The following is a 25,660-nucleotide window of genomic DNA, read 5'->3' on the forward strand; positions in this document are numbered from 1 at the left end:
GGAATATTTGTATGAATATTTAATTAGGAAACAAAGGGTTAAATATAGGTATATGATGAACCACACCTACAATGATTAAAATTAATGTACTAAAAAAACAGAGAAGAATGTCAATAGTAATCATAAAATAAATGCACAATAATAATTATTATTAGTTAAATAAAAATATAGCAATGAATTTTACACAAACTACTAATCAAATTAATCTTTAATGAGTGCAACAATGCTCTCCTTTTTCTTATTGGAAGGAGTGCTTGACACTGTACTCGATGGAGTGGTGCTTTTACTGTCAACTTTTTTAATCTTATCCTTTGGATACGTCAGCCATGATAAAAAGAATAATACAGTAGCTATTATTAAACATGGTATACCAAAGGAGAGGGAGTAGATACCAAGAGCCCTTCCATTATGAATCCAACAATTTCCTCTGTCACCTTCACAGGGATCCTGCCATTGAAGACAAGCAACATCAAACAAAGCACCAAATATTAGAGGACCAGGAATTGTACCAAACAAACGCCAAATTACTGACTGAAGACCCAGCGCTAGGGACCTTTGATCATCAGCTACAACCCTTTGAAAATGATGGCAAGTCATAAAAAAATCAATTACCATTTTTATAGTGTTTTCTGATACATAATACATGTTCTTATGTTGTATTAAAAGTTTGAAGTGATTTCAATCAAGTTTGGAATTTTTACAGTTTTTTAAAGTTGCTCCAAAATTGAACAAATGTCACTGTACTATAGCACAGAGATTTTGGTCAAATTTTGCCAAAAATGACTAGGAGAGATTTCTTAATTTTTATAATTTTTTCTGATACATATACTTGTTTTAATGTTGTGTAGAAAGTTTGACATTGTTTTAATAACTTTTTGATTTTTTATGAATTTTTAAAGTTACTATAAAATCTGTTCAAAGTCCCTGTACTTACTATAGTACAGGGTCCTTGATGATATTAATCATGTTTAATGATATGAGGGATACATTAATTTAATGATTATACCTCATAATGAAGTAAGTAAAAGGTATTCTTGTAATGAAGATAAGAAATAAAACAACAATGAGGAGAAGTATGAACGGAACGAGAGCACTGCAGCTGGTCTCACAGAATCCATCAGTAACAGAACCAACTGTTGAATTAACCAAAACACACGAACAATTACCAAATGAATATACCTATTGAATATACGCATCAAAAATAATAATTCTCTCATAACTAAAATTTGGTAAAATAATCGTATAAATAAAGCCGACTCACTCCATCATTAAAGGTAGTGGTACAACCAGCCCTGCAAGGAGAGAAGTAAGTGAGTCCATCTTCACCACAAACTGGTTCAAATGATGTTGAGATACAATCACACTCTTGAGCACATACCTCAGTATCAATACCATCTCTATATAACAATATAATACATTAGCATATCAACTATAGGATACACTACCTTCCGTAGGTTATTCCAACAATATCAGGCTGAGAGCAGTGGAGGAGGAAGCCAGGACTGAACAATACTGACAGACCAATGAGAATAGAACAAAACAATATCACTGTCTTTCCCTTCATTTTAGTAAGGTATAAGATAAAAGCTCCAACTAATGTTGCAATAGCTAAAAACAAAAGATAATTAATTTAAAATACAGTTTGATGGACTAACTTGCACTAGCAATAGCCACTCCTCCTGAAAGCAATCCTGCTGATGTAGCTGTTAGTCTAAACTGTTCCTCAAAGTATTTTGGAGCAAAAGCAATCAAGCCACTGACAAGAATAAAGAAAGCAGCTAAACCAAATGCAGAAAGCATGAAAGAAGGATTGAGGAGTAGTCTTTTTATATGTATAGGGAACATCTTGACTGTAACAGTCAGTGTGTCCTCATTTGCAAATTTCTTTGAATATATCTTTGCCATTTCTTTAGCTCTCTCCTTCCTAACTACAGCACTGTCTGGTAGATATCGGGGGAACATTAAGAATGGTACAGCAAGAAATATGCACATGATACCAGCTAGAATGAAAGACAGCCACCAAGCACCTACCCAAGCTGGGTCCTCGGGACCAAGTGTAGTCTCAACCCACGGGTCCACATACACTGATAACAGGCTGCTACCAACTAGGTATCCAAAAGCAGGTCCTATTGCAGCTGTTGCAAGGTACACTCCAATGTGTATCGAGAGATACTTGGGGAGTACAATCTCATCAAGGTATGCTTGAGCTACTGTAAATATGGGAGCAGCTCCCACAGCAATGAATATATTACCAATGACAAACATAGTATATGCCCCAGCATCAGATGGTGAGCAGTCCTCAATGAAACTCCTGTTATCCATACAACCTTCATAAAGACTACTCAGGGAGCCTCTGCCATATTCACCAAACAGAAACTGAGGGAGTGCAAATATGAAGCAACCAAAACTCATCAATAAAGTGCTGATTCCAATCCACCTCGGCTTGTGACTTTTACCTCCAAAATAACTCACAAATATGACAGAAACAGTAAGAGTTATATCGTAAGATATGGCTACAAAACCAGCTGCAACACTGCTGAAATTGTATCTGTTTTGAATTGTAGACAAGACAACAGATGTGAAACCTAGTAAAAGAGATTATAAATATTGGCATAATGAAAGACTAAATTAATGAAAATTGCAATGTCTGCCAGTCTGGCTGCTATATAATCATTAATAATATCATATCAATGACCTTTTGGTTGTGTTATTTCTAACACTCTAGTTTCATGACTGCTTATGGCAAGTGAGTAGGAGTGTATAATATTACCGTCTCTTCACACTAAAAGCTGGACAGTCACACTACATCCGGCGGCCATCAGCAATAGTAACGTGACCATCAGTTATGCATAGTATATGCAGAAATACATCAAGCATTAACATACCAGCATCTTGCCAGTGATTTTAATATGGAATATGAACACGGTCCAGTTCACAAACAAACAATGTACTTTATATCGATAATAAAGTGATACTTACCACTAACTATTGCACCTTGGAGAAAAGCATAGCAACACAATAAAAAAGTGAACATTTTCTTTCTAGCCATTATCCAGTGGAGTCGTTTTGAGTAGTAGGGGCCGCAGCCAAAGTAGTAAGTCTTCTTTAGCTCAGCAGGCACCTCCTCGTCATCTGTGGTGGCTCCTTCTTCCTCTGTTTTCGAATCATCTTTAGCAGTCTGGCCGTCTGCTGCTCCAAGATTCTGTAATATTATGGCATTGGCAGCAGGCAGAGGGTCTTTTGTAAAGCCTAGATCAGGTTCAGTCAGTCCGTTCTCCATTAGCTGCTGATAGTACAGTGAGAAGCCTTTGCTGTAGCTACAATTTTTTAGCCCTGAATTAGACGCATGGGTGTGTACTGTCTGTATCGATGAATAATTAATTAACGAGACTAATCTACATGAATAACACAACATACTGGGATATTGGCGAAGCATTAAAATAATTATTTTTATACACTGTAATCTCTGTAATCTCTGTATATATCTTGTGTTAGTTTTCTGGTCTAATCAGTTGCTCCTTGTCATCATCAACTTCGCTCTCCGTTTCATAAACTCCATTTAACTTAACACAACTATCACTACTACCATCTTTAACAGAGCCACTCCTCTCTTGTTCCTCTTCTTTTGTTGTCTTAGGAAACGTCAAGAAAGACAAAAGAAAGAATAAGGACACGACCACCATCACAGGGACAGCAAAGGAAATGGTGGCTAAACTCAAGTGAGAGTTGTCATAGAGCCAGCAGTTACCATGGTGACCACAGGTTCCCTCCCACTTTAAACAAGACGAGTCGAATATTATCCCAAAGATAATTGGACCAGGAATAGCCCCAGAGAGACGCCATATTGCAGACTGAAGACCCAGCGCTAGGGACCTTTGATCATCAGCTACAACCCTGTGCATAGAGAAATGTGAAAACACGATAGACACAATTTAGAGTCTGTGAGTATAAACGTGTTAAATGGTGAGGATAGGATGATGTACAGGCAGACTAGAGCATGCAGACTAGGAGCTGTCTGTTAAATGGAAGTGTCCATACCTGATAGTGAAGTAATAGATAGGAATCTGAAGGACAAAAACTGAAGAAAGTACAAACATTGCTCCAACAATGAAAGGTATCAGGAGCTTACAATCAACATGACACTTCCCATTGGACGCTGTGTACTGATGACTATCGTTACTATTAATAGATATCTCATCTTTTACACACTGACAATTGTGATAATTCTAAAAATAAAATAACAAGATTATAACACATAAACACACCTGTAAACATGTTAATATTATTAATAAAAATATTACTACAATAATTATTATTCTTATTATATAATATACATGTAAACTGGTTGAACTTTCCATGTTTGCACACACACACACACAGTAATGTCATTATTAGGCCCCGTTTACACTAATCCACTGCACTGAATCCGGATTGTTTTTGCTATTATTCGTTTCAGGTGTTTACACTAATCCAGCAGCTGCATTTTCATAAGATTTATCATTCGTTTATAAAAGTATCCACTTTGGTATCAGTTTACATTTTGCTTCCAATAGGTGATGCGTTTTCATGTATTAGTGTAAACAGAAGCTGTATCAGAATCAAAAAGTCTCCGTTTACATGTTAAAATGGATTAGTGTAAATGGGGTCTTACAATCGGTTAACCTTTTCATCCACTGAATTGGTTGTATTGAAGCAACCGGCTCTACAGGGAGAAAAGTAAGTGAGTCCATTTTGCCCACAAACTGGTTCAAAGGAATGAGAGAGACAGTCACACTCTTGAACACAAGAAGCTCCATCAACACCGTATGACCTAATACCAGCCAAATTGAGTATGTCTGTACTAATTGGGTTAACCAGACTCACCCATTCATTCCAGGAGTATTGATTCCGACTACAACAGTAGAAGGACAGTGTACAAATAGACCGAGAGCTAATGGGGCACTCAATATGGAGACTACAAAACATAAGAACATCATCTTGCGACCTCTTAGCTTGAATATGTAAATAATGAAGGCACCAGTCAGGACTCCAAAAACTGTCAAAATAAATAAAAAGAATCAAAACATTTTAGAGGTGGACTGACCAGCAGTAGTGACTCCAATGGCACCAGCAATAAGACCAGCTGCTGTGGGCGACTGGTAGAACTCGGACTCTAGAAATTGAGGACCAAACACGACAATACCACTGGAGACAAGATACAGACCTCCAAGGGCCAGGGAACAGAATATGAACGAAGGATTGAGGAACAACCTTCTGATCTGAATGTAAAAGTCCTTCAATATGCGGACATCAATACTTCCCTTCTGTATTAATCTGTCAGGATCATCTTTATAGGTTTTAGCCATTTCTTTAACCCTCTCCTTCCAAATGCTGTAACTATCGGACAGATACCGTGGGTACATGAGGAAAGGAACAGCCGCCATTAGTGAGAGGATCCCTATCAATAGAAAAGAAATCCACCATGCTCCTACCCAGGACGGGTCAGAAGGTTTCAAACTGGTTTCTGTCCATGGATCAACGTAGACTGACAATAAACTGCTGCCCAGTCCGTAACCAAGGACAGGTCCAAAGATCCCCATTGCATGATAGGTCCCCATGTATATTGAGATATACTTGGGATGAACTATCTCGTCCAGATAAGCCTGAGCAACAGTGTACAGTGGTGCTGCTCCTAGGCCCATCAGTACTTTACCAAATACAAACAATCCGTAAGCTATTCTGTCAGACTCAAGACAGCTTATTTCATAATGTCTGACATCTTGACAGAGCTCATCTTGATACTGACTACTGCTCCCTCCACTCGGACTGTAGCTTCCAAGAAACAACTGAGGAGAAGCAAACGTGAGAGAACCAATACCAAGAACAATCATACTGATGCCTAGCCATCTCGGCTTGTGAGCTCTGCCTCCAAAATAACAAATAAACACGACAGAAAGAGTGACAGTGATATCAAAAGTAGTGGGTATGACCCCGGCAGCAGTACTGGTGAAGTGATATCGTTTTGATATCGAAGAGAGATTCACTGAAGTAAGACCTAACGACAGTGATATATTAATACACTACTGATAATGTCTGCTCTTTACCAATAACAATAGCTCCTTCAATGACAGCAAACAGACACAGAAAAACAGTAAAAGCTCTCCTACTGGCCAGAAACTGAAGACTACGAGGATGAAACGGGCCACAGCCAAAATTATAGGAGGCCAATAGTTCCTGAGGTACAGCTGGAGTCCTCACCTCATCACAATCTGAAGTAGATTCAACCTCTTCCAACTCTTCGTGACTGGTCGCCATCTTTGATGAGCCACGCCTCTTTTAATTTTATTTTATCTAAAATTTTAAAAACATCCAAAGTTCAAAAAATCTGAAATGCATGGTTTATGGTCAAATAATCAAATTTTATCAAAAGCCTTCTCATAGTAATCTTTTCTAATTATAGAGGGACATTTGCCCTATATTTGAGTAAATTTAAATGTTTGTAAAAATCCAAATTTGATTGGAATCATCTCGAACTTTTAACAAAATATAAAAACACGTATATGCATCAGAAAATATAACAAAATCAAGTAATTCTCTATTTTTTATTTTTAGCAAAATTTGACCTAAGTCCCTGTACTATAGTACAGGGACTTTTATCCGATTTTGGAGCAACTTTAAAAATTTGTAAAAAATCCAAAATTGATCAGAATCACCTCAAACTTTCTACATAATATAAGAACATGTATATGTATCAGGAAATGTAATAATAATTTAGAATTCTAAACTTTCCATTTTTGGTGAAATTTGACCAAAGTCCCTGTACTATAGTACAGGGACTTTTACCCGATTTTGGAGCAACTTTAAAAATTCGTAAAAAAATCCAAACTTGATCAGAATCACCTCAAACTTTCTACACAACATAAGAACATGTCTATGTATCAGGAAAAGTAATAATAATTTAGAATTTTCAACTTTCCATTTTTGCCAAAATCTGGCCAAAATCCCTGTACTATAGTACAGGGACTTTTACCCGATTTTGGAGCAACTTTAAACATTTGTAAAAATCCAAACTTGATAGAAATCAGCTCAAACTTTCTGCACATACCAAGAGCATGTATATGTATCAGAAAATGTAAGAAAATTGAAAATTTCTCTCTGTGAATTTTGACAAAAATTTGTCAAATGGATATGAGTTGATTGAAATAATAATTATGAATAATAAAACAATTAATACATTTAACTGAACAAAACAAATAATAATAATAATAACACTGCTGATTGGTGCATGTAATGTACAATAATAATAATAATAATAATAATAATAATAATAATAATAAGATGACAATTGATGATTATAAGTCACAGAAATAGACAAAAGGTGCATTAATACACAATACATTAACTACAGTCGGCACACAGTACATTAAGAGATACAATTTACTAAAAAACTTTCCTCTTATTAGAAAATTCAATATCAATATAACTCGGCATTTTATTCTTAGCGGCAAACCTGTCCATGTCCCCATACTGGTGGTGAGCTCGTCTTGGTCTAGGGCCCGGACTGTAAAAGACAGGGTTAGGGAGCTTGTGAGGTCTCGGAGGAAGTGGAGGGCGGCAATCATCATCAATTTTATCTAAACCGTCTCCCTGGGAATGAGACTTATGTGCTTTAGCTATTGGTCTGGGAGGTGGTGGGAGTAATGGAGGTGATTTACGTAAGCAGTGAGGAGTAGAGGGAGGGGTAGTGAACTTTGGAGTCTTAACAGCTGGAGATGATAACTGCGTGACGTAGGCTGGTCTAGTATGAGGAGGAGAGTATCTTTGATAAGGATGAGCGGTTCTCTTTGGGACCACACCAGGTGGGAGGTGAGCGTTAGTCTTGTATATATCAAATTTAGGAGGAGCAGAAGGGGGAGGGTCCACTAGGATGAAAGCGTCTTCTGTCCACGGGGGAAGAGGAGGAGGGACGTCCCCCTCATCTTCATCGTCATAGTTACCAACGTCCTCAAAAGATGGAGGAGAGTTTAGCTTACTGTTTTCCCCGCAGTGAGGAGGGAGTGGTGGAGGGAGAGACGGAGGGAGGGGTGGAGGGGGAGGGGAATCACACTATGAGATACAAAGGATATAATTAATTCAATAGTTCCTTGATACTGTGACATACTTACGCTAACAAATCCAGTAGCTCTTCCATTATTGTTAGTCTGTCTCTCCTTGTTCACTACAGCATAAGCCACATCATCGTCACTGTCTCCTCCCTCATCAACTTTAGTGAACCTCACCGGCAATGGAGGACTCTGCCCGTTGAGCCCATTCCTTCCATTGCCAGGTTTAAAGTGAACCACGTCTGAATACAGAGCATTAGATGAATCCTCTTTCAATGCTTTTTGAACTGATGCTACTGGCCTCACTGTGGCTAGGAACTGAGAGGGCGTGTCCCTAATGATAGAGGACACTTCATTGACCGATAGGCCAATCACTGAGTGTCCATTTATATCTAATAATTCATCACCTACATGAGGAGAAGGAACAAGCTTTAAATTATAATTATTATTAATACATTGAGGAGGAGCAGTGGAGGATGGAGTGGTATGTGTGTGTGTGTATCAATAGTACAGTTTATTTTAACTGTAAATGGTCGGGCAGCAAATTGCAAGGAAAAACAACCTCCATAATCTACACCCTCTCTCCCTCTCTCTCCCTCTCTTTTTTTCAAAATAAACTTAAACTGAAACTGGATACACTTTCCCTCAGGAGTATTTCAGTATATCTATTGATAGTCCCAGTGTACCAGTCAAATCAAAAACAATCCAAAAAAGAACATGCATAATGTAAACACTAGCTTAATTTAGAAATGATAACGTTGGTTTATTGAGGATTATGCCGATACAGTTGGAGATATCATGCTCCATAATAGACTGGTGGCTGGTGAGCTAATATGAACTTTAACCATACACTCCAGTAACAAGGCACCAACAAATGATAATATCCTTTTACATCCACTGATGTCACTCATCACCAGCCGACCATTCTAATGTACATATTTGGTTACAAGGCATGACCTATCACTACTAGCAAAAGGAACTATCAATCATGCCAATAATACAGTCTGTACTGTATGGTAATGTATTCCTTTTAAGGAAACCATTCAGTCTCCTTATAATCTGATGATGTTAAATGAAGGTCCTCCATAATAATGTGATGATAATTAAATTAGATAGTAATAGCTAGAGGTGGTCTATAGAACTCATAGAAAGGTATTTATAATGAATGTTTCCTTTCACAATATCACTAATCCAATGAACCAATAAATGCTTATGGTAACCCAGACAAAGCACATGTACTTGTTTAATGTCAATGAATTTTAACATGATGGGATAATTCTATATTTAGTAACATCCATTAATTATAACAATATGAGACACTAAATTGTGTATCAGATACAGGTCAAGATACATTCCAATGCTACTAGTATTTCATATCCTCTTAAACCTGTTCCCATATCTCTCTACCTACAGTCAGACACAATCAAACTCTTCCTTATTAATTACTTTCTCCATATCCCCATACTCCTACATTATATTGTTTCTATAATGTCTATTAGACAGCTGCTGGTTACTAGTTTTCCCTCCAAAAGCATGAGCCACTGCTGGTCATATTAGGCAGTTAAACCAGACTGTGTGTGTGTGTGTGGGCGGTTAGTACATGTTCAATGCAAATAAGTTGATGACTGTGTTTGCTGTTGCTTTAACCATAATTCCTCTAATGGCTAAACTGTGACTCTACAAGCAACACTGGATCATGTACAGTATACACAAGTGCACAGGTACATCTATCATTAAAAGTACTGACCTGGTCTTAATATCCCAGTTTCAGAGATTGGTCCATCTTCAATGATCTTATTAACAAAGATATGTCCAGCAGAGTTCTTCACAGTACAGCCAATACCTTTGAGTGGGTCCTTAAACAAGGTAACTCTCTTAATACCTGCAGGATGAACAGTATACATGCATATTAACAATACTGCTCCTTTAAAAATGGATTTAAATAGAAATGTAAATTCACTTTGCCATAATTATCAATTGTTATTTTGTATAGCAGAGTTCAATTGATTAAAATATTCCTTAAAAGATGAGGCTATATTGAATTACTCACATTCATTCTTCACACAAGGCATTGGCATGATCATCAGTATTTGCACACATCAGTACACTATTTGACTGCAGTACATTGTAATCCAACTCTGTATTGTATCTCCTTATTGCATTAGTTAGGTGTATATGTGCATGTGTTAATGTCTGTAATTTGTCTAAGTTGATGATTTCTATGTGCACAACAGATACCATAAAAATAGCTACAGAAAAACAACAACCATCACTCTGTCTCTGTCTCTCTCTTTACACTAGCTCTAATGAGTGCCTCCTGTCTGGATCAGCAGAAGGTAATGCAGTAACCACAGGTTAAGAAACAAGCCACAGAGCAACTGATAGAAGCATGCTAACATTACAAATGCCAATATTTCATGAAGCCAAAATGAATCATGCATATAAATTATAATTTTAATAGCATTCCTTGAGCATCAAATTCCATGCACTGAATGTGTACAGAACAAGTTAATCTGAATTGTTTATTGTACCTGGAGTGAGGCGTCTGAGAGACTTCCTAAATGGATCTTTATTTTCTGCTTCTTGTTCAGTCTCCAGTGACTTCTGAATAGTCTCAATCCATTTGTCCCTGTCTTCAGTATTGGCCCCCTGGAGTAGGACTGCCCTTTTCTTGGTATGGAGGGCAAACACAAATGCTTTTCTTTTCTCAGTCCCATCTGCAGAAATACTCACAATATCACTGAGGAATATACGACCAAGGGGCTCTAGTTTCATGTGCTCTTCACTCCTGAAATAACAGAGGGACTGGTGGGATAGTACGAAATATCTCCTGGACCAGCTCTTGATGATCCCGCCTTTCTTGTAGAGGAATCCTTCCTTCAGTATTATACTTCTGGATAGTCTGCCTGGTTCTACTGCCATTGTAGACTTAGAGTTTAGAGAATTATCAAGAACTGTACAGTATTTCTCTTTTATGGATTGCTTGGCCTGTGGGTTTGGTCTGCATACCAGCTCACCCACACATGGTCTCAGCCCCTCCTCCAACTAACACCCACACGTCACATTAGATCTAGCCCCTCCCACTCAACCTGTTACTCTGCAGCTTACTGTATAAATACACTATGCGGTCTTCGCTGTGTGCTGTAGAGCAACTTTGTGTGTTTTGTGTGTGGACTTTTCCTCCCCGAGTGTGTGTGTGTATTTGTGTGTGTCTACAGTTTAGAGTAGCTTTTAAAGAAATCTCCCCCATAGCTGTGACAGGAAAATGGCTGCCGACGGTCCAATATTACTGCAGAAAGACAACACCTTTACAAAGCTGTTTGTTGGTGGCCTGCCATACCACACCACAAACGAGACCTTGTACGACTTCTTTGCTCAGTTTGGTGACATTGAAGAAGCTGTAGTCATTCACGACAGGGTCACATCTAAATCCAAAGGATATGGATTTGTAAGTCTGACAATTGCCAGTACGGAGATTATGTGCTGTATATGATGCATTGACATCATGAACTGACTGACCTTTCTCTCACTTTCTGTAGGTGACAATGAAACATAAAGAAGATGCAGAGAAAGCTTGTGCCAATCCTAATCCAGTCATAGATGGAAGGAAAGCAAATGTCAACTTGGCATATCTCGGAGCAAAGAATAAGCAGCAGACACCAAGTGAGATAACCCATTGATACTCTAGATATATATAATATATAGCATGTGTGGAAGTAAAGGGCCACACTGATTACTTTAAACTGTCTTCACTTTTCTAAATACACAATATCCTGTCTATTTTAACAAGTCCTCTCTCTCTCTTCTTATTGCAGCTAGTCCTCTAACTGGTTATACATTAGGGAGAAGTGAATCACCAAATGGTCTATTCACATTCCAGACACAGTAAGTTCACAACAATCAGTACACAAAGGTACACTGATGAACTCTAACCAATTAACTGTAAACTGAAACTGATCCACACAAGAATTGACTATTGACAAAACAGAGCATATACAGTATAGCCTCTCTTAATGGACACTCTCTATAGCGTACACCTCCATTTAACGGACAGCACCTAGTGTACCAATTACATTCCTTACTGTATAAAATAACCTCCACATAAAGGACACCTTTGTATATATGTCCATTATTTTTTTCAACAGGTCGCCAACACACAATATGGTTCCTCCATATTTCCTCCCTTCTCCTCCTCCTCACTTCTTCCCAGCTGCCGATGGTCAGCCTGCCTTCAGTCCGCCCCCACACTTAATTAATCCGATGTTCCTCCCACAGTTTTTTAACGGAAGTCCTCCTCCATTTGGTGGTTACATGTCGCCTCACATTCCTCATAGTACGGCCCAGAAACACAATAATCACGGACAACAACAACAACCACAACAACAATACGTCTCTTTTAACATTGCAAACTAAAAATAACATTAACATCTTATACTAGACTATATCACATTATTATTATTAATATTATTATTATTATTATATTTATACTATATTATATATAAATATATATATATATATATACATATATATCCATTATTATTATTATTATTATTATTATTATTATTATTACTAGTATTATAAATAAATAAATACTCACACAGCCCTTGCTTCATTTATTGTCTGGGGTGCTACAGAGAATGTGTCATCACATAAAGGACATTTCCTTTGAAAAGGTGATAACATAACCCATTCAGTAACCATCAATACTCTACAACAAACAGGTTAATACAAATAGAGAACAGACTCTTCATATATAGAGCAGATACTCAATGTGGTGTACAGATTATCACACAGAAACATCTTTCAGTTTCAACTGCTGTAATTACTAGTGCACCATATCAGGTATAAGTACATGTACATTATGATGCTACAGGTATGTGTGTTGAATAGTTACAACACCTGAACATGCATTAGATATGTTAACAAACTAAAATAAACCAAAAGGTATCTCAAGCATCATACCACCAGTACACCTCATACACACACAGTATATCATACACTTACACATACATGTACATATATGCATGTAGGGAGATTCACACAGTGAAGGAATGAGCTAACAAGATTTGTAAGATTGCAGTCCACCATTGTACAGTACCAATAGATTGTACCAGTATGTGTGTGTGTGTTAATGAAGTCAATTGGTTTTTATTGGTAGGTTTAAATAAGAACAAGATACCACTCGGTTATAGTAAAGGATCATACATTATTACTAATAGTGTAGTACCAATAGGTCGTAACTGGATGTACATTTAGGGAAGACATCTACTCACAACTAATTACATTAGAATAGTATCTGGTCAATGTACCAATAACTTCACACACACACACACACACACACCAATAACCAATAATAATAATAATGAGATATCCCTTTACCCTCTCTCTCTCATGACAGAGTCTCTAACTAATATTATAGTATCAGTTCTATTCCATTACAAGTGACAGTGTGACCTCTATTGGTACTACTGACAGTTGCCATAATGTTATATGATAAAATGAGAATTGACATTCCTCAAAGAGAGTGAGTATAGTAACTGTGGAGGAGTTATACTAACCAACCATTGATAATACAATCAACATAGCAAGAGTACTATACAGGCTAACACTGACTTTACTGTGTCTTGTGTTTATTGAATATGTACATGTAGTCCATCCTGTCTGGAGGTAATGCCTGAGGACTGAGATATCTGCTTGAGGTGAAGCTGAGGGCAGATATCAAGGGACTCAGGTATTACATTACTGATACTCACCTCCAGACACACACACACACACACACACTGGTCACTGCATGTCTACTATATCTTTCTCTATCACTCTGTGTAGTGAATATGTACTTAGTGTCTGCCATCATGTCTATTGAAGGTATCAATATACTACCTATTCAATATTTTGTATTTATAACTGATCATTATTATTATTAATTACACAAGTATAAATAAAATCAAAGCTCAAAATGCCTACAGCAAGCAAAAAACCTAACATAATAATAATACTAATAATAATAATAATAATAATAATGATAATAATAATAATAATAATAAACGCTAATAATGCTAATGTTGCAGCTGTACCTACAGTTCACTACTAATAAAAGTTCCTTTACAGCACAAGAAATAAAATGAGAGAGGCCACACCTACTTCCTCTATCCGTTGATGTCAGTGCATTCAGTGACAAACTTCTTACCATTCCAGAGAGACTTGAACTGCTCAGGCAAAGCAAACTCACTCTAATGAATAAAATAAAATATAAAGTTAGATTAAAAATAAATTAAAAATTATCAGTAATTATTACAAACATGCTGAGAGTAGCACAAGTGAATAATATCCCAACAGATCATAAACACTCACTTACTACACAAGATAAGAACATACACACACTCCACAGAGTGGCTGACTGATAGAGAGACTGATAATGATACTACACTGTTATCACTGAGTTACTAATAATCATGAAACTACTACAAAGTGTACATGCACTACGGCCAGTGTAACCTTTATAATGAGGACACCTTTATAATGAGGACACCTTTATAATGAGGACACCTTTATAATGAAGACACCTTTATAATGAGGACACCTTTATAATGAAGACACCTTTATAATGAGGACACCTTTATAATGAAGACACCTTTATAATGAGGACACCTTTATAATGAGGACATTTTCTAATGTCCCAATTGGTACAAAAGTACCTCTGAAATGAGGACACCTCTGTATTAAGAACGGGTAGTGTGGTGTCCTTCATAAAGAGGCTACACTGTACATGTATTAAGGACAGGTAGTGTGGGCCCAATGGTGTCCTTAATAAAGAGGCTACACTGTACATGTATTAAGGACAGGTAGTGTGGGCCCAATGGTGTCCTTAATAAAGAGGCTACACTGTACATGTATTAAGGACAGGTAGTGTGGGCCCAATGGTGTCCTTAATAAAGAGGCTACACTGTACATGTATTAAGGACAGGTAGTGTGGGCCCAATGGTGTCCTTAATAAAGAGGCTACACTGTAGAAATTGTTAAATTAATAAGCTTAACAATGCATCAAGTGTGCCATTAATTAGAATTACTCACAAAATCTCCTTCATCTCCGGTAGGAACAGAAATATTCATTTCAGAAGATTTGGCAGAAACTATTTCACAATTGAGAGACTCTTTACTCAAGAAGACTTGACAGCCATCACACTTATCAATAGAAATAGTGGGGCAATAACCAGTGACCTTATATGGAAACAACAAGAATACATGAACTTACTGGACACAAATACATGACATACAGTACCAGGTATTAGGAAAAATAAAGAAATTCTCTACTTTTAATTTTTGGTGAAATTAAGCCAAAGTCCCTGTACTATAGTAGAGGGACTTTGGTCTGATCTTGGAGTGAGTGCATTTACGTGTTAATAATGTATGAGGAAAGGTACTACATGAACTTATTATTGTACCTGTATCTGGACACTCTGGCTGTTAACTGCCTCCACACAGGATATGGTTGAATCAAAAACAAGACCAACTCTCTTACAAGAATCTAAAGACAGTAACAATACATGTACATGTAGAGTGACAGCCTCTTGTGGTTCATATACACAACACTGACTGGTCTTAATTAACAGGGACTTACCAATCACAATGGAGTTCAATTTCCCATGCACTTTAATAGTGGATTTGTTGCATTTATAAATGTAAATAGCCTCCTTTGAATTAGTGGGCGTGATTTCAATATTACTATTTCCTTCTTGATATTCCTATAATTAGAATACATTAATTAACTATTATTAATTAATTAATGTATTAAATTGGTTTAATAACTAGTTCTCTTACCACAATCCACTTGTTATTAACAAGTTCACATTTTGGCGGTCGCTGGACATTAGCAGCAGGCGTTGGCTTAGCAGCAGATCCAGCCTTTGGTTTCTTAATGTCTGTATCTTTAACAACCGATGAAGCTCTGAGCTCAGGATTCTTATGAGTTTGCATATCCTTAGTAACCTTCTTCAAATCTAAAAATAGAACATGATACTATTAATAGATATAATGATGATACTATAAACAGAACATGATAATGATACTATAAATAGACTGATGCTATAAATAGACTGCACATACTGGAGGTGACAGAGGACCCTTGGTTTATTTGTGCAAAGAGAGCTGTAGTGTCGGGTTTCTTTGAGCTAGAAGCAGACGAAGCGGCAGCCCCAGGAGGAGGGGGAGGAGGTACCCCAGCAACAGGAGGGGGAGGAGGGGGACCACCCACGGCAGGAGGAGGAGGGGGACCACCAGCAGCAGGAGCACTGGTCAACTCTGTACCCTATTAATATAGAGTGCAAGGGTGGGGCTAGTTATACAGTGGGTATGGTCTATACCTCAGGGTTCCAAGTGAGTCCAGTTGTGTGGTAAGTCTTAACGTACTCTTGAAGGTCCTTAAACATACCAAAATAGGCATCCACCCACTCACAATGTTGACTATTAATAAATAATAATAATAATAATAATAATAATAGTTGTAATATTTAATACAGTAAAGGAGGTCTATTGAGGTTATAGACTAGTATGTAACCTTACTGTGACAGGTTCTATAGAATCAGGCATAAAATGGAACCACTAAACCTCTTAATTAACCAAATTTCAAAACCATGTACATCATGAAGCCATAGTACTTACTTATCCTTTCCTTTGTACTCCTTCTTCACTCGGTTCCCGTAGAACAAACTCTGGTCTCCACATTCCTTTACATATGGAGCTGGTTTAGGGGCCTAATTATTCTAATTAATGAGCAATAAAGAGGTGTGGCTTACCACAGTGACCCAACCCACACAGCCTATTCCTTCCTTCACTGTCATCAAGTGGTTGAATACTTTACTGCCACGCCTCTTTTCACAATAAGCCTAATAATAATAAATAAATAAAATTAATTATTATAAAGTGATTGACCAAATATGGTAACAAGCGTATAGACAGCAGCTGCTCATATACACTACCATATATGGAAGTGAATGAAATGAGCCACCAAAGCAGGTACATGTACATGTAGAGGTTAACTTACGATAGTTTCATCAACACACACTCCCAACGGTTTCATAATTTGAGCAGTAACATCCTAACATAGATTAATGGGCGGGTGTGGTCACTATAAGTACTAACTGGTTTTGGTTGCTTGTGTTTCGAAGCAAGAACAAGAATCTCTCTCTCTCTATTGAAGCACTTCCTCACAATCTCAGCCTAAAATAAGGACACACATATATATACTTATTCTAATACCATATAAGGTAAAAATAAACACATCAAATGTACACTTGACGTACCTGTTCACTTATTTCACCACCAAACTTCTTTGAGAGTTCAAAATACTTTGATAATTTTCCATTCAAAACCTAAAAACACAAAATACTTGTAATGATGTCAATACAATACAATATAACATCTTTGATTTCTTTAAATAATTCACATAAATTAAAACTACGATTCAATACACTACCAGACAGTGAAAATTTATGAGACGAAAACAGATTTTTGTAATTTACAAGTAAAGAAAACATAGTGATGTACAGTGACTTACCTGGGAATCAAACTCATCAACAATTTCACCTACACACGGAACAAAAGTTAAAAGGTCACATCATAATACAGAACAGGTGGTTATTAATGTTGTCTCTTACTGTTCACTTCAGATCCTCCACCGGATGAGCCTTTACCAAGTGACTCCAGTCTTGTAACCGCCTTCTCCAACCTGTCAGCAATAGCACTCAACCTCTGCTCCGCCATAACCTCTTCTTCTGATAGCAGACAAAATGAAATAAAGATGGAAGATAGTTGTAGCTGGAAAGGAAAGTGACACAAACAGTATATTTCCGTATATCATTAAAAGCCACACCCTTTTGATTAGTTATACTAGTCACGCCCCTTGCATTTTATCTACAATAAGTACATGTACTCCTAACACTAGAACTATCAACTACATGTATACTATAGATCCTTACCAGGTCTGGGCCTCCTCCAGAACTACTTAATGAAGGGAAACTTATAGATTAATTATTATGTTTTATTATTGTCATTGGAACATGCTAACTAAACACTATTCAGTGGGTTTGACCACAGCTTGATAAAATGGAGGCCATGAGACACCCACACACCAAACAGCTACTAAAGGAAATACAATGTACAACAGTAGCAGCTGTGTAGTACTGTATGACCTTTTCAGCAGGAGGTGTGGTTATAAATCTATTGGGGTGTGGCTATAGTTCCACTGGCTAGGGGTGTGGTTATAATTTTACTAGCCCCACCTACTAATTAATTGATTAATTAGTTCTAATTGTTCATTTTTATTCTCGATTTTTTTTTATCATTCAAAATTTTAAACCATTGGCTCATTTTATCACTATTCATCCCATTACATGTAATAATGGAAAACATGCAATCAATCCTTACCAGGGTCCAGTCCAGAACAGTCAGACCTACTAGAGGGGGGGTGGAGGGAGAGAGCAGAATATGTGGATTATATTGTACATGCATAAAATACATTATAAGCATGCGTAATTATACATTATTAACTCTCACTCTACCTCACACTCAACCAACTTTAAACTTGATCCCCGAGTCCAGATCCAGAACAGTCAGAGGCCTACTAGAGGTGGGGTGGGGGGGGTGGAAGGACATGTGTGGATTATATTGTACATGCATAAAATACATTATGAGCATGCGTAATTATACATTATTAACTCTCACTCTACCTCACACTCAACCGACTTTAAACTTGATCCCCGAGTCCAGATCCAGAACAGTCAGAGGCCTACTAGAGGGGGGGTGGAGGGAGAGAGCAGAATATGTGGATTATATTGTACATGCATAAAATACATTATAAGCATGCGTAATTATACATTATTAACTCTCACTCTACCTCACACTCAACCAACTTTAAACTTGATCCCCGAGTCCAGATCCAGAACAGTCAGACCTACTAGAGGTGGGGTGGGGGGGGTGGAAGGACATGTGTGGATTATATTGTACATGCATAAAATACATTATAAACATGCGTAATTATACATTATTAACTCTCACTCTACCTCACACTCAACCGACTTTAAACTTGATCCCTGTAAAAAATAAAAGAGAAAAATGTTTAAACAATAGAATAAGTAAAGATCAATGGGACAGTGCTTTATTACATGTAATGGGATGAATAGTGATAAAATGAGCCGTTTATTATTAGCACTGTAATCAAGGTTATTAATAACATGCAATAGATACATTGTTACCATACACTGAAGACTTGGACTGAATTGATGCTGAAGAAGACTGCATGCTGGCTTGAGTCTATGTAGCAATCTTAAGGAAAGGGAAATAGAATACATGTTACAGATAAGGATGTACATGTACATGATAGTGTGTGGATATCATTAACCAATAGAGAGAACTGCCTCTGATCCATTGATACTAGTAATGAACATCAACCTGAAAATAAAAAAGATATAAAATAAATCATCACGTATTACCAATAAGATACTGACAGTAAAAGAATACCCTCATAAAAATAATAATTAATTAATAACAAAACATGAGAAAGAAAAGAATGTTAACAAAATGCCAGACTATACCATACACTTGATTTGCGCTTTAGGTAGTTCTATCTTTAGAATACTGATAGTATCCTAAAAATAAACAAAAATACATGTCACAATATTCCATTTGTTACCGAACCAACATAACTACCACATAAAGACTTAATTCAGTGTCTTTATCACCTGTAAAACGAATAATAATATAATCATATACTGGACAATACTTAAAATATCCTGAATAAATCAAGTACATGAATATAACCTGTAAAATAGATAATAATACAAGAACAACACATATTTACTGTACAATAGATGAGACTTGAAACAATACACTGAGTAATATCCTAAAAATATACAAGAGTACACTAGAATGCATACATATGTACACGTACATGTATAAAGATTAGGGCAGGACTTTATTACCTACAAACATAGAGTGTACATAATAATAATACACACGTACCAATAATGAATGAATGGATCATTGAAATACTGACTGGTGGTCCTACATAAAACAATAGAGCCAGTATAATATGATATAATACACACACTACCATACAACTTGAAATATCCTGGCTCAGTCTTCAACAGCTTCAGCTCTGATGTACCTATAATGAGAACAAGAATAGAGGAATCACTTACAAGACTGGGAGAGACTTTAGGCCTATGAGAGCAGTGGAGGAGGAGCCCCACGGGGTATAAAATGACGGACACTAAAAAGAAGAGATTAATTCAGTAGATATTTACCAATGGAGGCTGTTGGTAAGAAAGGGAGGGAGGGAGGGAGAGTGTGTGTCCTACCAGTTCATCTTCTTCTGTTCTTCTCATCTTTTTTGAAAATGGCGGGAACACATTGACCACGCCCTCATATGATTATGCCACGTGCTTCTTTGGAATCTTCTATATCATAGCAGGGATAATACACCTATTACACCACATGGAACTGAAAACATGATCCGTATAATTTAACATAAAATCTCCGTATACTTTTAAGTGTTGTTGATTGTGACCCCGCCTACTAACCATACCCATTGCATTCTCCATTGGCCATGAACTGAAGACATAGTTCACAGTTCATTCAAAAAATGAGCAAAAGTAAGTCCTTTCTATTGAGATAAGGTTGAATTGAATATGCGGTCTATTTAATACTGTAGTAGTCATATCGTCATCACAGGCCGGAGACAGAGGTACTTCTGATAATGAAACGTTATGGGACAAGTTGACACTGAATCAGTTGAAGCATCTTGTAGCTGGAGGAGTGGCTGGAGCTGTCTCGAGGACTTGTGTATCACCTTTAGAAAGACTAAAGATACTCTACCAGGTACATACAACAGTGAAACTGCATAAAGTCTCTCTCTTTTTGAAGGTACAAATTGACTCAAAAGAGAATCGCAAGTTTCAAGGAGTAACGTCATCACTTAGGACAATATGGAGGGAGGAGGGGATCAGAGGATACTATAAAGGAAATGGAACCAACGTGATCCGTATAGTACCTTATGTTGCTGTACAGTTTGCTGCCTACGAAGAGTTTAAAAAAGTAATTTTTAATTGTACAAGTATAATGGTTACAGAGCAATGGGTTAAATATTTGCACCTTCAGTATTATAGAGCTGTCATTAATAGTTATTTACTTAATGGTTATTTACTTATTAGTTTATTTACTTATTAATAGTTATTAAAGGTGTCATCAGATGCTAGAGAACAAAGTCCATTTAAACGATTACTAGCAGGAGCACTGGCAGGTGACCCCTCCCACTTTATTGCTATCATTATTATTATTATTAATTGACCGGCAGGTATTACTTCAGTTACTGCTACTTATCCGCTTGATTTGGTGAGGACACGCCTCTCTATACAACAAGAGGAATCACACAAAAAATACAAGTATTGATTAATTATTTATTATTATTACCGGTATTATTTATTATTGTTGTTGTTGTTGTTATTATTATTGTTGCTTAGAAACATTACTCAGACGTTTAAAGTCATTCTTAAAGAGGAGGGTGGTTTCTGGAGCGGAGCACTTTATCGTGGGCTGGTACCCACTGCTATGGTAACCATGGAAACAATGTTAATATATTAATTGTTAGATACTTAGGGAATAGCTCCTTACGTGGGACTCAACTTTGCTATTTATGAGATGCTAAAAGGTAATGTCCAACTGCAGGAAATTTGGTAGCATTTATGATATCAATTTGCCATAAAACCAAAAATGAATACAATTTTAATTCTCAATGCAGGGTATGTAATGAATATTGTATTCAGCACTGATGATACACGGAGCCAGCTGATGCTTGATGACGAAATGCCAGTGCTATGGAAACTGACCTGTGGAGCTATATCTGGTGCCACTGCACAATCAAGTATGCTTATTTATAGTAACATTATGATGAAATCATATCTATTTATAGTAACGTATCCTCTTGATGTTATAAGGCGGAGGATGCAAATGAGAGGAGCTCGAAGTGATTTGTTTCCATACACTTCAACACCAAATGCAATACAGACAATGTACAGAGTTGAAGGGATAGGGTCCTTTTATAAAGGTACATCTTTATCACAATATGCACTCTCTGATTGCATGTACTAGCAAAAGAATTAAATCATAAAGTACTGCAAGTTTAAAGTTACTCAAAAATCAGACTATGTACAGGGACTTTGGCCAAATTTGGCCAAAACTGAAAAATAGAGAATTCTCTATTTTTATGACTTTTTCTGATACATAATATATGTTTTTAATTTGTGTAGAAAGTTTGAGGTAATTCTATTCAAGTTTGGATTTTTAATATTATATTTAAAGTTACTCTAAAATTGCATGGAAGTCCCTGTACTATAGTACCGGGATTTTGGCCAATTTTCACCAAAATTGAAAAGGAGAGAATTCTTCATTATCATTACATTGTTGTTCTTTTCTAGGTATGATACCCAATCTATTAAAGGTGGCTCCCAGTATGGGAATCACTTTTGTAACATATGAATTCACTAAAGCTAGACTGTATGGTATACCCATCAAATGGAGTTAACAATTATTGAAATTGTATTAATAAGCAACATTATTGGTTATTATTAATAATATTATTGTTATTATTATTATTATTGTATAGTCATACTTTTTTAATCAGTTTAATAGCTAAAATACCAACCTTGTCAATGAACTTAAACTATTGTTATTGCGTCGTTGATATTGTTTTATTTATTCAAATGATGTTTTAGATTTAAAAATGGGCTACAAATTCGTCCCACGTGTGAACACGTGTCCACTATCCATTATTGTGGGTGGTACAGTTCAAACTGCGCATGCTCGGCGTCCCTTTGTTGTGTCTTGTGTTCATGTGTTGTCCATTGAAAGGGGCCCAAAGGTTGTATTCAAGATGGACTCTGTTGCTGCCTTTCTTCCTGGGCCTCTCTCAAAGCTCCTCTTGACTCGTTTCTCTCAAGACAAGAAGGAGACAATGATTAAACTGGTGGTCCTCTCACTCGCAGCCATTTTATGTAAGGCAATGTGCATCACGTGATCTCATGATTCTCCCTTTAGCTTTCTCCACTCGACTGTTTGCTGTCTTACGTTTTGAGAGTGTCATTCACGAATTTGATCCGTGAGACACGCCTCTTTATAATATTAACCACACCCTCTTTTAACACCTTTACAGGTACTTTAATTATCGTACGACAAGGTTCCTCACTGAAGAAGGTTTTTATCAGTTTCATAACTGGTTTGATGACAGGGCCTGGTACCCTCTGGGTAGGATCATTGGAGGCACCATTTACCCAGGTAACAAAGGGTTAAATAATCATTAATAACTCCGCCCCTTTTTAACAGGGTTAATGGTAACTTCTGCCGGTATATATCACATCCTTCATGCTCTTAACATTACCATTGAGATTAGGAACGTCTGTGTGTTCCTGGCCCCATTGTTTTCGTCCCTCACTGTTGTAGCCACTTACCACCTAACCAAAGAACTCAAGGTACTCAAACACTTGCTGGTACGTTACATGTACATGTACAGGACGCTGGGGCCGGCCTCTGTGCAGCTGTCATGATAGCCATTGTGCCAGGATATATCTCTCGATCTGTTGCTGGTTCCTATGACAACGAAGGGATTGCTATATTCTGTATGATATTCACTTACCTCCTCTGGATCAAGTCAGTTAAAACTGGTTCAATGTTCTGGTCCACTCTCTGTTCACTAGCCTACTTTTATATGGTAATGGGCGGTGTCATGTAATGGGTGTGGTTACGGTCTCCATTATAGGTCTCGTCCTGGGGAGGGTATGTATTCCTCATCAATTTGATTCCTCTTCACGTCCTGGCTCTGATGATCACCGGAAGGTTCTCTCACAGAGTATATGTATCATATACCACGGTAAGAGTGGGTGGGCCACTGGGTGGAGCTTTCTCTAGGTGTATTGTCTAGGTACAATGTTGTCAATGCAGATATCTTTTGTTGGATTTCAACCAGTTCAATCCAGCGAACACATGGCTGTGAGTTTAAGGACTGTCTCGTTAATAATTGATTAATAATTAATTAATTGCACTAATTAAGCCGGCTGGTATTAGCCACACCCACTGGTACCAGTGTTGCTACTAGTGCATAGAGTAATGGTATCCTTTACTGGTGAGATTATTGGTAGTCATGGCAATGGCCAATAATCATTTAATTAATTGGAAACATTTCAAATACCATTACTTATAAATAATGCACAATTATAATTGTATTTCTGTAGGCATTTGGTACATTTGGTTTGTGTCAGATTCATGCTTTTGTTAATTATTTGAGAAGTAAATTATCAGACAGACAGTTCAGCCTTCTCTTCAGAACACTGGCCATTATCGTGATATCCCTCACCACTCTTGTTGGAGGTGCTCTCACTGCTCTAGGGAGTAAGACCTACAATAGTTATTGTTATATTTATATTATTGCTATTTTGTAGAAATTTCCCCCTGGACTGGTAGATTTTATTCATTACTGGACCCCTCATATGCTAAGAACAATATCCCAATCATAGCCTCAGTTTCCGAGCACCAGCCTACCACCTGGTCCTCGTTCTATTTTGATCTTCAGATGCTGGTCTTCATGTTCCCAGGTACGAGTACTTTAGGTATCTCCTGATATCCATTGCCTCTTACTAGTTGGACTCTATTTCTGTTTCTCTAAGTTGACAGATGCCAATGTCTTCATTATATTGTATGGAGTCACTAGTATTTATTTCGCTGTAAGTTCTAACTGTTTTATTCCTTTCTCTGACCCCGCCCATTAGGGAGTAATGGTTCGTCTGATGCTGGTACTTGCTCCGGTGATGTGTATATTATCAGGTATTGCTGTATCTGGAATACTCTCGGTCTATATGAAGGTCTGTTACTGTTAATATGATTGACTAACTAACGTTATGTAGAATGTTGAGGTTCTTGATAACAAAGTCAAGAAGACTAAGAAGCAACAAGACTCCACCTACCCCATCAAGAGCGAGGTTAGTTTAAGACCAGTCTCCCTCCCCAGCTGGTTCCTCCTTACAGATAGCAAGTCTTGTTGTTCTACTAGTCACTGGATTCCTAATAACCTACACCTTTCACTGCACTTGGGTAAATGGGTTGTGTTCATAGTGTCAGTCAATGTCCTCCTCCAGGTTACGTCGGAGGCTTATTCCTCTCCCTCAATAGTCCTTGCTGCCAGTCAGAATGACGGCTCCAGAATCATCTTTGATGACTTTAGGGAAGCTTACTACTGGCTACGTCAAAACACACCTGAAGATGCTAAAGTATTATTATTATTATTATTATTACTATTATTGATGAACAGGTGATGTCCTGGTGGGATTATGGGTATCAGATCACGGCAATGGCCAACAGGACGATACTAGTTGATAACAACACTTGGAACAACACACACATATCTAGAGTGGGACAGGTAAACCACACCCACTCCTGATCACATGACCTATCCTTATACAGGCAATGTCATCCCCTGAGGAGCACTCCTATAGCATCATGAGGGAACTGGACGTGGGATATGTATTGGTCATATTTGG

At 37.3% G+C, this 25,660-nt stretch overlaps 7 protein-coding genes and 1 long non-coding RNA gene across 14 annotated transcripts in view; 3 read left to right on the forward strand and 5 right to left on the reverse strand.

Annotated features, from left to right (window-relative positions):
• Positions 1 to 18: 18 nt before the first annotated feature.
• LOC100641851 (solute carrier organic anion transporter family member 4A1-like) lies at positions 19 to 3,455 on the reverse strand. Its single transcript, XM_011407280.2, has 6 exons — positions 2,980 to 3,455; positions 1,656 to 2,585; positions 1,446 to 1,608; positions 1,262 to 1,397; positions 1,007 to 1,179; positions 19 to 574 (listed from the first exon to the last, which is right to left on the reverse strand). The coding sequence occupies exons 1-6, from the start codon at positions 3,434 to 3,436 to the stop codon at positions 202 to 204; spliced, it is 2,232 nt and encodes a 743-aa protein (XP_011405582.2). The 5' UTR covers positions 3,437 to 3,455; the 3' UTR covers positions 19 to 201.
• On the reverse strand, positions 3,382 to 6,336 carry LOC100641977 (solute carrier organic anion transporter family member 4C1-like). Its single transcript, XM_011407263.2, has 6 exons — positions 6,084 to 6,336; positions 5,084 to 6,034; positions 4,864 to 5,035; positions 4,663 to 4,810; positions 4,039 to 4,226; positions 3,382 to 3,894 (listed from the first exon to the last, which is right to left on the reverse strand). The coding sequence occupies exons 1-6, from the start codon at positions 6,292 to 6,294 to the stop codon at positions 3,492 to 3,494; spliced, it is 2,073 nt and encodes a 690-aa protein (XP_011405565.2). The 5' UTR covers positions 6,295 to 6,336; the 3' UTR covers positions 3,382 to 3,491.
• A 917-nt stretch (positions 6,337 to 7,253) lies between these two features.
• On the reverse strand, positions 7,254 to 11,088 carry LOC109584071 (arp2/3 complex-activating protein rickA-like). Its single transcript, XM_019999654.1, has 4 exons — positions 10,613 to 11,088; positions 9,829 to 9,963; positions 8,145 to 8,488; positions 7,254 to 8,085 (listed from the first exon to the last, which is right to left on the reverse strand). The coding sequence occupies exons 1-4, from the start codon at positions 11,001 to 11,003 to the stop codon at positions 7,420 to 7,422; spliced, it is 1,536 nt and encodes a 511-aa protein (XP_019855213.1). The 5' UTR covers positions 11,004 to 11,088; the 3' UTR covers positions 7,254 to 7,419.
• A 119-nt stretch (positions 11,089 to 11,207) lies between these two features.
• Positions 11,208 to 12,540, forward strand: LOC100642103 (RNA-binding protein 38-like). Its single transcript, XM_003388409.2, has 4 exons — positions 11,208 to 11,529; positions 11,621 to 11,744; positions 11,897 to 11,966; positions 12,227 to 12,540. The coding sequence occupies exons 1-4, from the start codon at positions 11,347 to 11,349 to the stop codon at positions 12,492 to 12,494; spliced, it is 645 nt and encodes a 214-aa protein (XP_003388457.1). The 5' UTR covers positions 11,208 to 11,346; the 3' UTR covers positions 12,495 to 12,540.
• Positions 12,541 to 14,014: 1,474 nt separating this feature from the next.
• Positions 14,015 to 17,935, reverse strand: LOC100631449 (adenylyl cyclase-associated protein 1-like). Its single transcript, XM_019999653.1, has 14 exons — positions 17,735 to 17,935; positions 17,635 to 17,663; positions 17,381 to 17,449; positions 17,220 to 17,297; positions 17,122 to 17,175; positions 16,874 to 16,963; positions 16,740 to 16,831; positions 16,442 to 16,541; positions 16,185 to 16,386; positions 15,900 to 16,078; positions 15,700 to 15,823; positions 15,524 to 15,606; positions 15,153 to 15,299; positions 14,015 to 14,311 (listed from the first exon to the last, which is right to left on the reverse strand). Exons 1-14 carry the CDS (start codon positions 17,838 to 17,840, stop codon positions 14,228 to 14,230), a joined length of 1,437 nt encoding a protein of 478 aa, XP_019855212.1. The 5' UTR covers positions 17,841 to 17,935; the 3' UTR covers positions 14,015 to 14,227.
• A 935-nt stretch (positions 17,936 to 18,870) lies between these two features.
• On the reverse strand, positions 18,871 to 20,478 carry LOC109584072 (uncharacterized). Of its 6 annotated transcripts, none has more exons than XR_002185829.1 (3): positions 20,435 to 20,478; positions 20,026 to 20,346; positions 18,871 to 19,977 (listed from the first exon to the last, which is right to left on the reverse strand). It is a non-coding gene; the product is annotated as an uncharacterized LOC109584072 (long non-coding RNA). The 6 variants fall into 6 exon arrangements; XR_002185831.1 differs by lacking the exon at positions 20,435 to 20,478 and having other exon boundaries at positions 18,871 to 19,526; positions 19,675 to 19,977; positions 20,026 to 20,425; XR_002185830.1 differs by lacking the exon at positions 20,435 to 20,478 and having other exon boundaries at positions 18,871 to 19,526; positions 19,670 to 19,977; positions 20,026 to 20,425.
• A 160-nt stretch (positions 20,479 to 20,638) lies between these two features.
• On the forward strand, positions 20,639 to 22,788 carry LOC100631578 (mitochondrial adenine nucleotide transporter ADNT1-like). Of its 2 annotated transcripts, XM_019999656.1 has the most exons (10): positions 20,639 to 20,728; positions 20,788 to 20,954; positions 21,000 to 21,170; positions 21,306 to 21,375; positions 21,430 to 21,517; positions 21,596 to 21,686; positions 21,732 to 21,783; positions 21,874 to 21,996; positions 22,045 to 22,179; positions 22,550 to 22,788. In XM_019999656.1, exons 1-10 carry the CDS (start codon positions 20,719 to 20,721, stop codon positions 22,654 to 22,656), a joined length of 1,014 nt encoding a protein of 337 aa, XP_019855215.1. In that variant the 5' UTR covers positions 20,639 to 20,718; the 3' UTR covers positions 22,657 to 22,788. The 2 variants fall into 2 exon arrangements, with proteins under 2 accessions (XP_019855215.1, XP_019855214.1); XM_019999655.1 differs by having other exon boundaries at positions 20,788 to 21,170.
• A 143-nt stretch (positions 22,789 to 22,931) lies between these two features.
• LOC100631704 (dolichyl-diphosphooligosaccharide--protein glycosyltransferase subunit STT3A-like) overlaps positions 22,932 to 25,660 on the forward strand; it is a 5,858-nt gene continuing 3,129 nt past the window's right edge. The window contains exons 1-16 of the mRNA XM_019999639.1: positions 22,932 to 23,125; positions 23,169 to 23,229; positions 23,284 to 23,405; positions 23,454 to 23,599; positions 23,641 to 23,838; positions 23,887 to 23,997; positions 24,036 to 24,116; positions 24,359 to 24,515; positions 24,566 to 24,718; positions 24,765 to 24,847; positions 24,893 to 24,985; positions 25,028 to 25,102; positions 25,149 to 25,214; positions 25,259 to 25,390; positions 25,432 to 25,539; positions 25,584 to 25,658. Of these exons, the coding sequence (XP_019855198.1) occupies positions 23,005 to 23,125; positions 23,169 to 23,229; positions 23,284 to 23,405; positions 23,454 to 23,599; positions 23,641 to 23,838; positions 23,887 to 23,997; positions 24,036 to 24,116; positions 24,359 to 24,515; positions 24,566 to 24,718; positions 24,765 to 24,847; positions 24,893 to 24,985; positions 25,028 to 25,102; positions 25,149 to 25,214; positions 25,259 to 25,390; positions 25,432 to 25,539; positions 25,584 to 25,658 (1,782 nt within the window). The 5' untranslated portion in view covers positions 22,932 to 23,004. The remainder of the gene's footprint in view (positions 23,126 to 23,168; positions 23,230 to 23,283; positions 23,406 to 23,453; positions 23,600 to 23,640; positions 23,839 to 23,886; positions 23,998 to 24,035; positions 24,117 to 24,358; positions 24,516 to 24,565; positions 24,719 to 24,764; positions 24,848 to 24,892; positions 24,986 to 25,027; positions 25,103 to 25,148; positions 25,215 to 25,258; positions 25,391 to 25,431; positions 25,540 to 25,583; positions 25,659 to 25,660) is intronic.

Source organism: Amphimedon queenslandica, unplaced genomic scaffold (assembly GCF_000090795.2).
Source record: "Amphimedon queenslandica unplaced genomic scaffold, v1.1 AMPQUscaffold_13251, whole genome shotgun sequence".
NCBI classification, from domain to species: Eukaryota; Metazoa; Porifera; class Demospongiae; order Haplosclerida; family Niphatidae; genus Amphimedon; species Amphimedon queenslandica.